The sequence below is a fragment of the Lepidochelys kempii genome, chromosome 3, assembly GCF_965140265.1.
Source record: "Lepidochelys kempii isolate rLepKem1 chromosome 3, rLepKem1.hap2, whole genome shotgun sequence".
Lineage (NCBI taxonomy): Eukaryota > Metazoa > Chordata > Testudines > Cheloniidae > Lepidochelys > Lepidochelys kempii.
In genome coordinates, this window is record NC_133258.1 from 121,823,882 (window position 1) to 121,841,226 (window position 17,345).

The following is a 17,345-nucleotide window of genomic DNA, read 5'->3' on the forward strand; positions in this document are numbered from 1 at the left end:
GTTGGTACAATCTGTAGTGTCTTTCATATTTTGTTGCTGTTTTCTTGTATTAAATATGTCAACATTTTACATCTGAGCAGCAAAAGTAGAGAGATAGGTCTGTTGAATAACAATGAAAGCAAAACAGTGCATAATGCTAATACCTTGGGAAATTAATTAATATTTTATGAGTAATAAAAAGTGTGAAGGATTAGCCAAGATTGAAGGTCAATCAGTGGCACCACTACATACGGAGCACTGTTCATAACTGAGGAAAAGATTTCTCCATAATGCTCCTCCAGTCAAAAACAAACAGCCCCAGATTCACAGTGCTCTTCTTATTTACTCTAAAAGGATCAAAGCCTGATTGCAATGGACACTGTACGGAAGCATATAAAAAGACAGTTAATACTTTCTCTCTTAGAATGCACAAACAGCCAACCATTTGTCTTATGGCCCTCTTTTGAACTTGTAAATTGTTGTATATACGGTATACTACTATCTGCAAAGATACTTGTGCCAAACTTTTGTCCTTTTTTTTACATGCTGGTAAAGAAAACTTCTTATCTGTGGTCCTGATTCTGAAATCAGGTAACTTATATGCATGTAGACTACACCCTGAGGTCCCGAGGTCATGGCATAGAATGCATCACATAACTCCTGCCATGGGGGTTCTGCAGAAAAAAATCTTCTCTAAGGACTTTATTTTTCTGCAGAGTCAGAGAGAGACTCCAATTTCTCCCCTGCTCTCTCACTCTTGGGTGTGGATTTTGGGGGAGTGTCCAGAATGTGGTTCATTAGACCTTGCTAATATCCAAACTTTGCTTCAGTGAAGTGTGTCCTCTTCTCTTAACCCAAAACAACTGGTCAGATAAAATTCAAGTCTCATAATCTGGTCAGTAGCTACTAAAGAAGAGAGTCCTTAAAAGAAAACATAACAGCTTGCTAAACAGGTCAATATGTATAACCTTTAAATTAAGTACATTTTATTTACAGAGCAACTACAGATTCAAAATGTTGAAGAATCAAGCTACAGAATGCAGTTTGATTTTTATCACTTTAAGGTACAGAGTAGAGCAAAAATTATTGGTGATTGTATCAGGGCTGTCAAGCGATTAAAAAAACTAATCACGATTAATCACACCGTTAAGTAATAATAAAATATGTATTGAAATATTTTTGGATGTTTTCTACATTTTCAAATATACTGATTTCAATTACAACACAGAATACAAAATGTACAGTGCTATCTTTATGCTTATTTTTAATTACAAATATTTGCACTGTAAAAAAACAAAAGAAATAGTATATTTCTATTCACCTAATACAAGTACTGTAGTGCAATCTCTTTATCATGAAAGTTGAACTCACAAAATGTAGAATTATGTACAAAAACTAACTGCATTCAAAAATAAAACAATGTAAAACTTTAGCGCCTACAAGACCACCCAGTCCTACTTCAGCCAATCGCTCAGACAAACAAGTCTAGTTACATTTGCAGGAGATAATGCTTCCTGCTTTTTGTTTACAATGTCACCTGAAAGTGAGAACAGGCATTCACATGGCACAGTTGTAACTGGCATCACAAGATATTTACATGCCAGATGCACTAAAGATTCATATGTCTCTTCATGCTTCAACCACCATTCCAGAGAACGTGTGTCCATGCTGATGACGGGTTCTGCTCAATACCTATCCAAAGCAGAGCAGACCGATGCATGTTCATTTTCATTATCTGAGTCAAAAGCCACCAGCAGAAGGTTGATTTTCTTTATTCGTGGTTCAGGTTCTGTAGTTTCCGCATCGGAGTGTTGCTCTTTTAAGACTTCTGAAAGCATGCTCCACACCTCGTCCCTCTCAAATTTTGGAAGGCACTTCAGATTCTTAAATCTTGAGTCGAGTGCTGTAGCTATTTTTAGAAATCTCACATTGATACCTTTTTTGCATTTTGTCAAATCTGCTGTGAAACTGTTCTTAAAACGAACGTGTGCTGGGTCATCATCTGAGACTGCTATAACATGAGATATATGGCAGAATGCGGGTAAAACAGAGCAGGAGACATACAATTCTCCCCGAAGGAGTTCAGTTACAAATTTAATTAATGCACTATTTTTTTTAATGAACATCATCAGCATGGAAGCATATCCTCCGGAATGGTGGCTGAAGGGGCATACGAACGTTTAGCATATCTTTCATGTAAATACCTTGTCACATCGGCTACAAAAGTGCCATGCAAACGCCTGTTCTCACTTTCAGATGACATTGTAAATAAGAAGCAGGCAGCAAGTATCTCCGTAAACGTAAACAAACTTGTTTGTCTTAGTGATTGGTTGAACAAGAAGTATGACTGAGTGGACTGTAGGCTCTAATGCTTTACATTGTTTTGTTTTTGAGTGCAGTTATGTAACAAAAAATCTACATTTATAAGTTGCACTTTCTTGATAAAGAGATTGCACTACACTACTTGTATGAGGTGAAATGAAAAATACTATTTCTTTTGTTTATCGTTTTTACAGTGCAAATATTTATAATCAGAAATATTGAGTACTGTACACTTTGTATTCCGTGCTGTAATAGAAATCAATATATTTGAAAATGTAGAAAAACATCCAAAAATATTTAATAAATTTCAATTGGTATTCTATTGTTTAACAGTGCAATTAATCACAATTTTTTTAATTGCAGTTAATTTTTTCGAGTTAATCATGCGAGTTAACTGAGATTAATCATCAGCCCTACATTTTTTCTTTTTTAACCAATCCTGAAATTTAATCTGAGGTATTTCTTTTTGTTTAGTCGTTCTTGTTTCTCATTTCTTTTCCACCGCCACCCTTTATTTTGTAGCCCTGTGCCAGTTCAGAGAGCTGGGGGACTTAATGTTTTACATGCACCACTGCATGGACAGATAGGAAGTTGTACCAAGGTCGAGAGATGCTAACCTATTCATAGAAGAAAAGTTACAGTAACTTCCTAGTTCAGCAAACAATTATTCCTCTGTGATATCAGTTTGGGCAACATCAAAACCACAATAAAAAAGTACATTTTCCACCACAAAAAGACAACAGCAACAGCACACTGCTATTTTATAAATATATATATTTTCTCTCCTTCCGCCACCTGCATGAATTTAGGAATAATATCAGGCACAAGAGGACTCCCCTGGTACCAGCATCAGTTAGTCACTTCAACCTATCATTTAGTAGAGCCTTGTGTATAGAACTTTTTCCCCTCCAGCCCTTTTCTTTTAAGATACAGTGGTAATTTTATTCAAGAAAATGACTGATTCACCTGGTCTGACCTCTTAGCACAACATATTTTTAAATGCTGCTTATTTTGTTTTCCTAAAAATACCATTCATTCTGCACATCCTTAGTTAAAAATGGGTTTAATGAGATAATAAAGCACAGAGTTTTCTGCATTAATCTTCATTATGTTTCTTAAAATACTCACACAATGTCACTGAGGTATCATTGACTGGTCATTCTCTCTCCCTTCATCCCCCTCTCTAATTAAGAAGGGTGGTACTAATACAACAATAAATGGTTTGCACTAGATCTTATTCAATTTTGCTGAGTGCTGGGAGAAAAAAGTCAAAGCTCCTGGCTTGTAATTTGCACAGTTCAACTGCTCACTGTAACTACTTAGATCAGCAACTTCTCAAACCAATTAAAGCAAAGGATTCTGGGATGGACATACTCTACATGACAAAGTAGTGATTTCTAGGCTCTGGCATGGTATTAAAATTGTTTATTGAAAGCTACTGAATCTCACTGTGGTATGAATGGTAATTCAGAGTCATCAATGTGAAAAGAAAATACGTTGTTTTTTTTAAGCTTCTTGTTAGATCCTGCAATCTCAATTGATTCCCAGTGAGCTATAAGGAAAGTGCAGAGTCTTACCCCACAGCCCAGTCCATTGCTTGGCTCACATACGATTTTTCTCACTTCTGGTTCAGGAAGCAGGCCAGCACCACATCCGGGAGTAGGACACAGCACTCCGCCCATCTGCAGCACACACTCTTCTGCACCGTAGCGCTGGTAGCGGTCGTACTGCAAGGAAAAATACATGTACTGTAGTTCAAAGAGCCTGGGGGGAAGGGGGGAAATCCCAAACTGTCTCGCTCTGGTTTATCTTGCTCAATTAAATCAGCAGTTATGATGTTTCTTTTAGACAGTAAAATCAGGTTATTTGTCAGATGTTTGGGGACATCAAAGTACTGCCACATTGTTTCAGGACACAGGGTAAATGCCACAATGCTTCATTCCACATTAGATACAAATTGGGGGGAGGAAATCAAAGAGCTGTAGCCAGAAATTAACAGTATAATGAGTCAGAGCCAAAAGTATCCCACAATTACACAAGACAACTTTCTTTTGAAAAACATATTCCAGATAGACAAACTGAGACACAAAATCTTTCTGTGGGTAACTATTTTAATTTCATGTGTAGGTGTTTCTATTTCTCATAGTAGTGTCAGTGTTTCACAGACTTTCATTAAGTAGCCTCACAACACCAGGGAGGGAAGAATCTCAATTTTACAGATGGAGTCACCAGAAAGTTAAGTGACCTATCCAAGTTTACACAGGAATTCTGTGTCAGAGTCAGAAATAAAACCCAAATCCTATGAGTCCTAGCCCAGTGCCTTAGCCATGACACCACTCTGTCATGTGTCTAAGAAAGAAGTATAAATTGGACCATCTCTGTCACTTTTAATCAGTACCTTACTTCAGGACTGCTTGCAGAGTATGGGTGGCAGAAACTGATCCTAAGTAAAGAAATATAAGGATCTCTCTGGTTTATCACTGGGGTTAATCACAGCCTGTGAACTTGTTTTTAAACATGACTGTCTTTGTCTACAGTAGGTGCTAAGGAGAATTGACCAAAACATGCAGGGAACATTTTCATCCAAATTTTGAATCTTTGGAAAATTTAGACAAACTCAACAAGTTCTAAAATATTTTAATCAGCATGTTAGTTAACACATTTAAAAACCACCATTCATTTCAGAGTGTAGACAGACCTTAAGACAGTTAGATGGAACCCAGGTGTTAAATACAGCCTGTGGGCTAGATCAGTCCAGCCCAATACATATTTATGTGGCCATTGGCCCTCCTGACATATTCAGATTGCACAAAATTTCAGCTTTCATTTTTTAAAAAGTAAAATTCTAGCCCTTGTGGTTGTGAAGAAAACCTTAAAAATGTTACATGAGGGTAAACCAATTCTGTGTTTGCTTCTTAAGTCTGCAGAGAACCTGAAACAATAAAGGAGACAGGTTTGAACTCTAGCCACATCACTTGAGTGTGTCAAGCAAATGACATTTTAATGTCATCATTGCACTGTCAATCACTGTAGAAGGTGAAATGGGGTATTGAAAAAAGGTCCAGAGAGAGGTGGGAATTGAGAATTTGCAACTGCAGGGAAGGAAATGCAGGGCGAAGAGCAGAGAGGAAAGACAGGGAAGAAGGACAGAAACAGAAAGGAAGATGGAGAAGAAGGAAGAGAAACAACGGATAGAAATAACAGTGGTCCAAATGGTGGGCATATTTTCCCACTGAGTGACAGTGAGTCAATTAAGTATGTAACAAATAATAATAACTAGAAGTTTGGTTATTATGTAAAGGCCCGTTTCTACCCTTGAACTATAGTACACTTCTCCGTGATGTCAGTGGGCCTTCTGCTGAAGATGGAGTGTACACAGTCCCAAATTAAGGCCTCAGGCCATAGACCACAACGATAAGTGGAGTTTGGCTCTCTCTGCTGTATGAGTTTGGCACTCTGGTCTAGATGGAATCTAACATGGTGTAACATGCATACTGCAGGTGCAAGAAGAAGTTTAAATTACACCAACTCACACTTCTGATCTGTACATTTGGTTTTTAGTCACTGGTGTAGCTGCAAAAGTATAAACTCCTACTGTAGTCATGCTTTATGTCACTGCAGTAACTGGTCTAGCTTACCCTGGTTTCAAATTGGGATAAGCTAAACGGATACAAATCAGCTTGCACTAGGTTAAATCATGTCTAAAATATGGTTTTGCACTGATTCAGCTCTACCAGCAGTTGGTAAAACTCCAGTGTAGAGCAGATCTCAGTGAATCTGGCCCATTGCACAATGAATAAATAAAAGAGAAAAAACTAAAAGGCAAGAGGGAAATGAGTTGGATGAATTTTCTCAGAAGATGGGGAAATGAGCTGAAGGTGTGCAAATATCACAAAACACAGTGTAAAATTACAGCTTTAATGAAAAGATTTAGTACTTCTTAAAATTCTACCTAATATATAACTCATGACAATTTTGGATTACCAAAAACACAACCGCACCAAAACTATGGAAAAATGAAGCAATGAATCCAACCCCCCACACAGGGAGGATGCAAATGAGCACTTTAAACACAGGAGCTCCTATGCACATTTTGCAGGTACAATTTAGTAGGCCCCTCATCATTTTGCAGGAGTTACATGCTACAAGTAACACATTCTTTTTCGCTGTATTTTTTAAAACAAGTATGAGAGTTTTGAAAGCCACAGTCAAATTACGTAATATCCACGTTAAAAATAATAATCTTATATCCTGTTTTATAAAATCTTTTCCAAACAGTTGGGAAAAATCTATAAAAAAATCCATCTCTCTTTATATTGAACAAAGCAAAATACAAAAGCTAATTGGAGAAATACCCTTTTAAAGAAGAATCATTCAGTGTATGAGAGGCATGAGCAAATCAGTTGGAAATTGGGGATTAATATCTTATATGCCTTCTTGTTAGAAAGGAATTTGAAGACATCAGCATTTAGAGAGGCATATATGACACGTGTCTGCAAGGTCCCCTTGAACGTGGGGGCTCAACGAGTCAAATGGTGTTTAATATTATTATGCATGAACCCATTTATCCCAGGGTAATGGGATAAATATTTAATGTTGGAATCTATCAATTTTCAACCAAGTTTGTGATTCTTGCAGTAAATATGTTGAGTGCTCTGAGTCATTCTGCTGGCCTTGAACGGAAGTGCTGGTAATCACAGCTGCAAAGCTCTCTGAGGACCTCATTTTTCGTAAAAGCACAGAGTGGACCTGAAGGTGAGGAGGGAGATTGTCTTACCCTGTCTTAAAAGGTAACATTCAATTGTGCTGAATGTTTGATTGTTAGTAGCTTCCTATTATAGACACAAACACCAGCAATACTACAGTTGAGGGTCTGTCAGCATTTCCATTATAAATCCTCAGCTGAAAAGAGAAAATGATCTCCAGTCTCAAACTTGACATAAAAGAAGGCAGCAAGATTTCCCCCACTGTAATAAAAAAATTTTCATGACAAAAATCAATTCTGTCTTCATAAGTTATAGGCAGCAAAATGGATTTACAGGGTTCATTGGGAAAAAAGCATCATATTTTGTCCAACGAATTTGACATGTTATACTGGTTCAGCACAGAAATCATGCCAAATCATTATACAATTATAGCACTGTCAAGAATGATTTTCATACCATAAAAAGCCAAACAAATGGATCAATTGGAAAACAGAGAAGATCCTACTAAATGCTTTGCACATTCGGCTATCCACTTACAAACCTGTCTCCCACCTCTAGAGCTCAGATACATTTACAGAGGTGTCATTTGCCAATATTTTTCTTTTCTGTTTATACTGTAGATCAATTAAAGGCCCAGACATCAACTGAAAATGAAGAAGCAGAACTGTACAAGTCTTCTGTCATAACAAAAATCAGTTATATTCTAATATACATTGTATTCTAAGGTTAAAGAACAAAATATCTCACTTTATATTAAGGGTACATTTATAAATAGCTTATAAAGGGTTAATACACAATGAAGAAGTGTTTAAATCATTTGCTACAGAATTCAAGAGGGCAACAGATTGCTGTCAGAGGGCAGCCTTAACTGCAGTGCCCTCTTGCAACAGGCCCTGGCATGACCAGTGCACCCATTTCTCCCCTGAGGTAACCCACAGACTCTACTTTAGGCTATCTTGCTTCAATAGTACCTCTTCATGGGGCTGGGTTTATTACAAGAACACAGTGCAAATAGTTCAAAATTCAAATTCCCAAAACATAATTTGCACTGCGGTGATAAACAAGTAATCTTTAAAATCACATATCCTCAGGGCCATTGATGCAACACAGACCACATTCCGGTGTCTTCTGCCACACCTGGATTCTTTGTTGGTCCTCTTCTGTCCCTCTTTCAGGATGGCCCCCACAGCCCTTCCAGCTGGAGTGCAACCCCACTCTTCCTAGCAGGAACCCCCACGGCATCTCTGATGGGTGATCTTCCTCACAAGAGGAGCATCCCTCACTCCTCCTGACCCTCTCTTTGTTCTTCTGGGTCCAGCTCTCCAGTACAGAGATGTCAGCTGCTAAACCGCACCAGTGCTCCCCCTTCCTTCAACCCTCTCCAGCCTTCAACTTTGGCACTCTGGCTTAGAGCCAGCAGGCACCTCCCTGTGCTGCTACTTTTGCCATCAGTCCTTTCCAATGGATCTGCCCTACCTCTCTGCCTTGGGGACACCAGCCAGCAAACCCCTCTTGCTGCTCTCCTTTCCTTCTGCCTTCCCCCAAGAGACACCTTCTGTATCTAGCAGCTCTCACCTGCTTCTTTTCCTCACTCTCACTCAAGCAGCTCTAATTCACTGGGTCTCTTAAAGTCCTGAGGTGCTGCCCTACCTCTTAAATGACCAAATGGAAGCACCTGTTCTGGCACAGGGAAGCTGGATCCACTTCATTCTCTGGGGCCAACCACCCTGTGACAGTTGCATACAATCATGGATTAGAACTCTCTAACACCTTCTACTTAGCATTATGTGTAACACATAGAACTCATGTCTGTAACATGTTTACAACAGGTGAAATTTTCATAATTGTCCAAGTGACTTAGGAACCTAACTTATTTTTAGAAATAGGCAAAATACACGTGACAATAGGTTTTAGGATCCTAAATCACATAGACACCTGTGAAAACATTACCCATCTATTTATCATTTATGAACACCTTATACATTATTTATGGATGTATCTTTAATGTCAATTGGAACTGAACAAACTATACTTAGGATAAAGGTATATTCCACCATTTCAGACAGACTTCTGAATGATCTAATGGACGGGGCACTGGACTGGACAGCTACTAAAGAGATCTGGATTCAATTTTTGACTCAGGCACACACGTTATGGGTAACTTTAGGTAAAACGCTTGATCTACTCTGCACCTCCATTTTCCATCTGTAAAGTGGGGGTGATACTTCTCTACCACACAGGGATGTCGCAAGGATAAAAATCCATTAATAACTGAGAGATCATCAGGTACTATGGTGATGAGGGCCATATAAGCAGAAAGAAATTAAAATTTCCCCAAACAACCATTTAATAATGACATCCAGCATGGAAGGAATCAACCACAAGCCTTCTACCATTGTTAGAAACTAGCTTTAAAAGTAATCTGATGTAAATTTGTGAGGCATTCAGATATTGCTATGATGAAGGCCACAGAAATATCTATAAGTAAATAACTGGAGACTGCCAATTTTCATACATGCATAAACAAACATGGAAAAAACTTGTATTGTGTAAATTTCCCAATTAACAGTATTTAAAAAAATGCTTAAAATTAGGGTGACCAGATGTCCTCTTTTTATAGGGACAGTCCCGTTTTTTGGGACTTTTTCTTATATGGGGGCCTATTACCCCCCACCCTCTGTCCCATTTTTTCACAGTTGTTATCTGGTCACCCTACTTAAAATACACTTAAAATTGTGCTTAATTTTAAGTGACAAGCACTCCATCAACTAAGTCTTTTGCATGAAAAATATATTAATGCTACAGGAGAAAAATCCGCTGAGGAGTTCTGGAAGGTGACCAGATCATTCTGGGGACTGGAAAGGGCACATGGTAGCCTATCACTATTATGACACAGATTTGAATGCAGCAAGGTTGCTAGTAATCACAAAGCTGAGGGTATTTGAAGTTTTTGGGCATTTAGTATATTTGGAACTTTAAAGGGCCAATTTACCAAAGCTGAAAGCAATGGTTAGCATAACTGACTGGGAACCAAAATTTAAAGTGTGGGTGTTTACAAAAACTGTGTATTGTTCAAGGACATAACAACTGGATGTCCAAAAAGCCACATTTCCACAGACATAAAAGAAGGTAAGCTTGCCAAAAAGCCATACTGGTTAAAAGGAGATTTGGAAGCGCTGCTAAAACATAAAACATCAATATGTAAAAGGAGGAAAAACAGGGGAAAAGGGCAATGAATATAAGCTACAAGTTAAAAAATGTAGGTGTCAAGGGAAGCTAAAGGAATCAATGAAATATCAATGGCCAGTAAGATTAAACACAATAAGATGGCATTTTAAAAACATATTAGGAAACAAAACCAACAAAAATCCCTAGGTCAGGTATAAGTCCATTGCTAGACGTGGATGGTAAAATTGTAAATAATGCTGCAGAAAATGTTCAATAGATATTTCTTTTCTGTATTTGAAATGAAGCAGGAGAAAGTATCCATATGATGTTGTGGATAGAATAGAAAGTTTACCATCTGTGATAAAGGAGGATGTGAGTCAGCAGCTGCTCAAATTAAACATTTTCACATCCACAGGACTGGATTACTTCCACGTAAGAGTCTTAAAAGAACTACCCGAGGAACTCTCTGCATCATTGTTATTTTTTTAAATAAATCTTGGAAACCTGGACTAAATCCAAAGGATTGGAGGCCTATCAATGTAGTTCCAATATTTAAAAAGGGTTTAAAGGATAACCCAGGTAAGCCTGACGTTGATTCTGGATAAAATAATGGAAAGTTAATTTTGGACTCTATCCATAAAGAATTAAAGGCTAAAAATAGCTTTTTGCCAGTCAGCATAATTTCATGGAAGGTTATGTCTTATCAAACAAACCTGTTGTCTTCTTTAAAAAAAAACAAACAACCAAAATAACCCAAAAACCAAGATAACAGGTCTGATTTTTTTAAAAAAAGAAACTGTGGTGATATAGTAAACCTTGATTTCTCTAAGGCATTTGACTTAGAACATGTCTTCACTGTGGGCTAAATTGGCACTGCTGCGATTGATGCAGCAGCAACGATTTAGCAGGTCTGGTGAAGATGCGATAAATCAATGGGAGAGTGCTCGCCCCTTGACTTCAGTACTCTACCTTAATGAGAGATTGAAGCTATGTTGATGGGAGAGCATCTCCCGATGACACAGAGCAGTGTAGAAACTGTGTTAAGTCAATGTAAACTACTTCAACTTAAGTTGCGTAACTTACATTGCCGTAACCCTCTGGTTTAAACAAGGCCTTAATTCCCCATGACATTTTGAGTGAAAAGCTTGCATTATGTGGAATTAACAGGACACACATTATTCTGTGATTTAAAAACTGGCTTGCTGACAAATCTCGAAATGTAGTGTTACTGGGGAGACATCAAAGAGTAGGACAATTTCTTGCAGGGTTCCAGAGGGACTGGTTCTTGGTCCAACAATATTCAATATTTGTATCAATTATCTAGATGATTATATAACATTCTTTGGTGTTAAAGTTTGCAGAGGACACATAGATTGGTGCAGTACTAAATAATGAGGAGGACAGGTCTGATCTGAATCATCTTGTGAAATGGCCACAATCCAACAAAAATGCATCTTAATACAGCAAAATGCAAGATAATACATCTGAGACAAAGAATGAAGGTCTGTAACTACAGAATGGGGGAGACTGTGTGGAAAGCAATGACTCAGAGAAGGACTTGGGGATCAATGAAGATAACCACCTGAATTTGAGCTCTCAGTGCAAAGCTGTGGCAAAAAGGGCTAAAGCAATTTCTGGATGTATAAGAAGGGGAATATCTAACAGAAGTAGGGAAGCAATTTTGCCTCTATACACAGTATTGATAAGACCACTGCTAGAATACTATGTCCTGTACTGGTGTTCATGTTTCGTGAAGGATGGGAAATATGAAAGAGTTCAAAGGAGGGCCACAAAAATGATCCAGGGGCTGGAAAACAAGCCTCAGGATGTGAAGCTTAAGGAGCTCAACCTATTCAGCTTATCAAAGAGAAGGTTGAGAGGTGATTTGATCACCATGTATAGGTATTTATACGTGGAAACGATATTCACTGGACTGAGGTAGCTTCTAATCTTGCTGAGAAACAAGTTTAATTAATAACAAGATTCACTAGCTGGAAGCTGAAGTTAGACAAATACAATCTTGAAATAAAATGCAATTTCCTAGCAGTGAGTTTAATTGTAACATTGTAACAGTGTAACTCACCAGGGCTTGGAGTCTTTAAGACAAGAATAGATAGCTTTCTAAATGATATGCTGACAAATCCAGCATGGGTGGCACCTGAGTCTCTCCTATTCTCTGCCTATGGCACACAGCAGTTGAATCTCCTGAGTCTGAAATACTTCTAACAGAAGTCATTGGACTCAGTAATGGGGTATTTAAGTGAAATCTGATGGTATGTGTAACCCAGGAGGTCACGCTAGATAATCTGATGGTCCCTTCTGGCCTTAAACTCTATGAAAGGTCTGTGTAAAATACCAACCAACGAAACTTCTGATCAGAAATGGTATTAAATGTCATGCTTGTTGCCAGTCTCGGGTGGGGGCGGGAGGAGGCAATGATTTAATGAACCTAAGACTTTTATATACTTGAAGTAGTGCCTTCAGATCAGGGTAGAACTACATTGGAAAAGCAGACTACAGAAGCTTCTAGTGCCCCGGCCAATGCTGAACTGTATATATTCTTAGGCTAAACAGAGAACTTCTAAAGTCCAGCGTGGTTATCTAGCACTTAAATGAAGTCCAGATCATTCCTTCCCAGAGAGAAATCTATGAAAAGACAAACTTAAGCTGCAGTTTCCACCACATCTTGATGTTGAGGTATGCACAGTTTGGCACTTACAGATTTAGCAGGGACCTCCTAATGGAGAGGGGCATATAGATGGAAGCTGGACAATCATAATATCCTCCCCCTCCCACTTCCCATTCCTTCATGGGATCCACTTGGAGCTCTGAACAGTTCCTGATTTTCTAGCCACCATATATTAGGCCTGGTTTTCTCTCACTTAAGTGTAAATCCAGTGGCTTTAACAGAGTTACTCCTGATCGACATGAGTATAAAACTGGTGTAAGTGGGGATCAGAATCTGCTCAGCTGTGTTAAGATTTGGAGATTAAACAAGCCTCTAATAGCTAGGTGCACAAAACCATTCTGAAATATGTTTCTGTAAACATTACTTACTTGCCAGGGCTCTCTAAAATAGCATAAGCAATATTGTAATTCTGTATTTTAAAAATTATGTATATTGCTTTTTCTTTCTACGTATCTAAGAACATCTGATAGTACAATTCCCAGGCTAAAGTTTAATGATAGCTGCAAATCAAGAATTTCTAATATTTAAAAGGTAATTTAATTACTTTTTAAAACTCCAAGTAAGGGTGTTTCAGAGGGAAAAAATCCACTTGCTAGGGTCAGGTTGTTTTTACTATTCCCATAAATCAAATAATCACCTGTATATTTTAAAATTAATTTTGGAGGCTCCTAGTCTATAGGTGGACTTAGCATTTTAGGTAATTTTTGTCACATGTTTATAATATATATCTAAAATGTACATAATGCAATTATTTGATACCAAAATCCAAAAAATATAAGATACCTAGTGCTAACATAAATACTTTAAAAAAAATCTATCAGGTATGTAAATATGATTATAAATAGGAAGTGAGGGAGTAACTGACATTCACACAAAGGGAGATGATGGATTAGAATTCAGGAGTTCCTGGCTCTTCCTCATTTGTGCAGACCACTCTGCCACTTTACAACTCCTGTGCTATTGGCCACCCACTGTTGGCTGGCTGGGATGGGGAAGGGTGAAACTATGGTACCACCTCCTCTCTGTTCCCTTTGGGACATTATGCATGCAGGCATGGGGAGCAGGAAAGGAACTGTGCTCTTAGTTCCTGGGCTGGAATTCTGCCTGGATCTTGAGGGCCATGAAATGCCAGATAAGGCATCTTGGGCTCCCTCTGCAATTGTGCAAAAGCATAAAGACCAAGGTGAATCTGGCCCTTAAAAACAAGAGAATATTTCAGATAAGAAGCCAATGATAAGCCCTGTGCAGGATGATTTGTAGATGAAAATTGCTGCAAAGAAGGAATTTGAAGGAGAGGGTGCAAGATGGACAAAAAAGGGGAGATTATTTTAAGTTTATGGGACAGCATGAAAGAAGGCATGAAGCTGAGAAAAGGAAATAAAATAAGAAGCAAGGAGAGAAGACTATGAAAAATATAGGTGGTGAGAAGGGGGGTGTGGGACATGAAAGCAGATATAAGAGAGGCATGTAGGGCCTTGACAGTGAGGTTCAGGAGATTGGATTTTTTTTCTCCAGTTTAGAGATGAAAAGCCAGTGAAAGGATTTAAGAAATATCATGATGCCTTCTCAGTGACAGAAGAGAGCAAGATGACTTTAACAGTGAACTTTTACATTGTGTGGAAGGAGAAGAGAGTATTGGGGAAGGCAGAGAGGATAAGGTTAGAGTTATCAGGAGAGGCCAAGGTGCAGAAAAGAATTCTAGCTGTAGGTGTAGTCAGGAAAGAACATGTTTTGAAGATATTCATAAAGGAGGTAGTGACTGGATTTGGTGGGAGTAGAGAAAAGTCACTGGTGATGACATTGGGACACTGTAAAGCTCATGACATAGTTAATGGGAACAGAGATAAGAGGTGGTAGGGAGGGATCAGGAGTGCAAACATATCTCAGTTTCAGAGAGAGAGTGAGTTTGGGACTGTGGTGGCATACACAATGATTGAGTTGAGAGTCAGATGGAGATCTGAGGCTGAACAGATGAGTAGAGGACAGGTGCTGAGAGGTGGATTCAGAAGTCACTGGCAGAAAAATATAGCTGAAGCCAAGGGAATGGATGGAGTCAACAAAGGAAAAAAGAGAAGGGGAGAGAGGACAAGACAATGAGGTAGCCAACAGATAGGAAGAGACTTATATTCATGAAAGAGAAAGATTTGAGGATGAAACTCCATATTAACAAAACAGCCCACAATTTTCTCAGCGTTACCTAGGTATTGGAAAGACCTGGGCAAATTCTCCACAGCAAATAATTTATCTAATGAATATTATTTCTTTCTCTGTTTGTGAATTTTCCAGGGGCAGCTGACAATTTTCTCAATTTGAAATTTCTAAATTGAAATTATTTGCTTAACAATTTATATGAGTAATTCTTGGTACATAGACAGTTACGACCACTTTGTTGCAGTAGTATATTTGAAATTCAAACTCCAAACTGTTGACTACTTTAAACTCGTCAGACGTATTCCTGTTTACTGATTGGATGAATGTAATGTGATAATGAGTTCAAAATTCACTTCATGTGAATATTCTTTAACATACACTTAAAATTCACTGGTTCCACAAATATTCATACCATCAAACTCATTCAGTACTATATGTGATGGAAACATAGTACAAAAAGGGCACAAGCACATTTTCAGCAAATTTATTTTAAAATATGAATGAATGTTACATTAAGTATGTAAAAGTTTGTTATTACAATAACCAGGGTGTGGGCGGTCAAGCCTAGCGGTCAGAGCTGGAGACATATTAGGTTCCAAGGCCAGGCATCAGAGCCAGAGCCAGTGCAAGAGTAAGGCATCAGAGCAGGGACCTGGAGTATGTCAGGAAAGCAAGAACTGGGAATAGAGGAGGGTCTGGGATAAGGACAGGAACCATAAGCAGGCAGGAATGCAGGATTCAGGAACCAGATAAACAGGAGGGGTCCATTGTAGCAGCCAGCCAGGGATTTCTCTAATTGCTCTGACAACTTCCTGTGTTGCTTCCTGGTTTATATAGAGCTCCTCAGCCAGTCAGGGTTGTTGGATGTTTCCCTCAATCAGGAGCTTCAGGGTAAGGGCCCTCTGCAAGCCAGCACTTCACTGGTTCCCTTTTCTGGTTACTCAGGTGAGCTGCTGGGTGTCAGTTGTGGCCAAAGGACACATGGGCCTGCATTCGAAGCTCAAGATCCCTCACAGTTATAAAAAGGAAAGTGAAAAATTGTTCTCCTTAACCACTGAGAACAGGACAAGAAGTAATGGGCATAAAGTGCAGCAAGGGAGATCTAGTTAGGTAAAACTTCCTAACTGTCAGGGTAGTTAAGCACTAAAATAAATTACCTAGGGAGGTTGTGAAATCTCCATCATTTGAGGTTTTTAAGAACGGTTTAGACAAACACCTGTCAGGGATGGTCTAGATAATACTTAGTCTTGCCTCGGTGCAGGGGACTGAACTAGATGACCTGACAAGGTCCCTTCTAGTCCTACATTTCTATGATTATTTACACACACACACACCCCAGAATTCTCTCAGCACTACTGTCACACCTCATATAACATAAACAGCTGTTTAAAGCTACCACACATAGCAAAAGATTGTTCAGATACACACCATCCTGGGACAGTGCTTCTGCAAAATTCCAACACTGGGGAGGCTCCTTTGCACAAAATCTCCTAATGCACAAAGGAATTTTGCTGAAGAATGGAGTGCCTCCCAGAAGGCTTACTCTGATTCAAGGGATACAACATCCAAAATGTTCCCAAAGAAAAGACTGCAATGAGTTGCAGCAACAGCAGCTAATGAGAGATCTGTTAAAATGGATCACTCCACTGTCAAAATATCAAGAAACTGGCCAATACATTATGCAACACTGTCAGAATTGACAATATAGCAGAGAGGTCTAGCTATACATTACTGAGCAGCTTCTTTCCTTGTCACTAGCCTGTCATCTGCTTTCTCTATGCTATGTCCTGTTGGGGGCACTCAGGTACAGCAGCAGATTTCTCCTGCATTATTTGTTTTCTCTTTTGCCCCTCACACATAGCTATTTTATTCATGAATCACAATATTCCATTTAAACAATTAAACATGTTTTTTATCACTCTTGGGGAAAAAAAGAAGAAAGTTTCTCAGAGTCATTAGGAAGAATCCATAACACAGTTCCATACAGATTGCCAGTAATCTTACTGTGTTAGTACACTGTAGTGTTTAGGTCTGAATCGAAGCACACCCGCTCTTTTCTCTAGCTTGTTGTTGAATTACTTGTCTTATACAAGTAGCCGTGTTAGTCTGGATCTGTAAAAGTGGCAAAGAGTCCTGTGGCACCTTATAGACTAACAGACTATAAAGTGCCACAAGACTCTTTGCCGCCTTTGCCTTATACAGTATTTGGACAGAGCCCACATTTACATTTGCTGCATCTTTAGCATATTTTTGTAAGCAGCTTGTAATATCATTACTCGTGAACTCATTTCCATTTAATCACAGAGAAAGCCAGCCTCACAGGACAAATA

At 38.7% G+C, this 17,345-nt stretch overlaps 1 protein-coding gene across 2 annotated transcripts in view; it reads right to left on the minus strand.

The window, feature by feature from the left end:
• The window catches only part of PRKN (parkin RBR E3 ubiquitin protein ligase), a 1,259,259-nt gene that overhangs the window by 175,885 nt on the left and 1,066,029 nt on the right, over positions 1 to 17,345 (minus strand). For both annotated transcript variants that reach the window (XM_073337855.1, XM_073337854.1), the window contains one exon: positions 3,879 to 4,028. In XM_073337855.1, the coding sequence (XP_073193956.1) occupies positions 3,879 to 4,028 (150 nt within the window). The remainder of the gene's footprint in view (positions 1 to 3,878; positions 4,029 to 17,345) is intronic.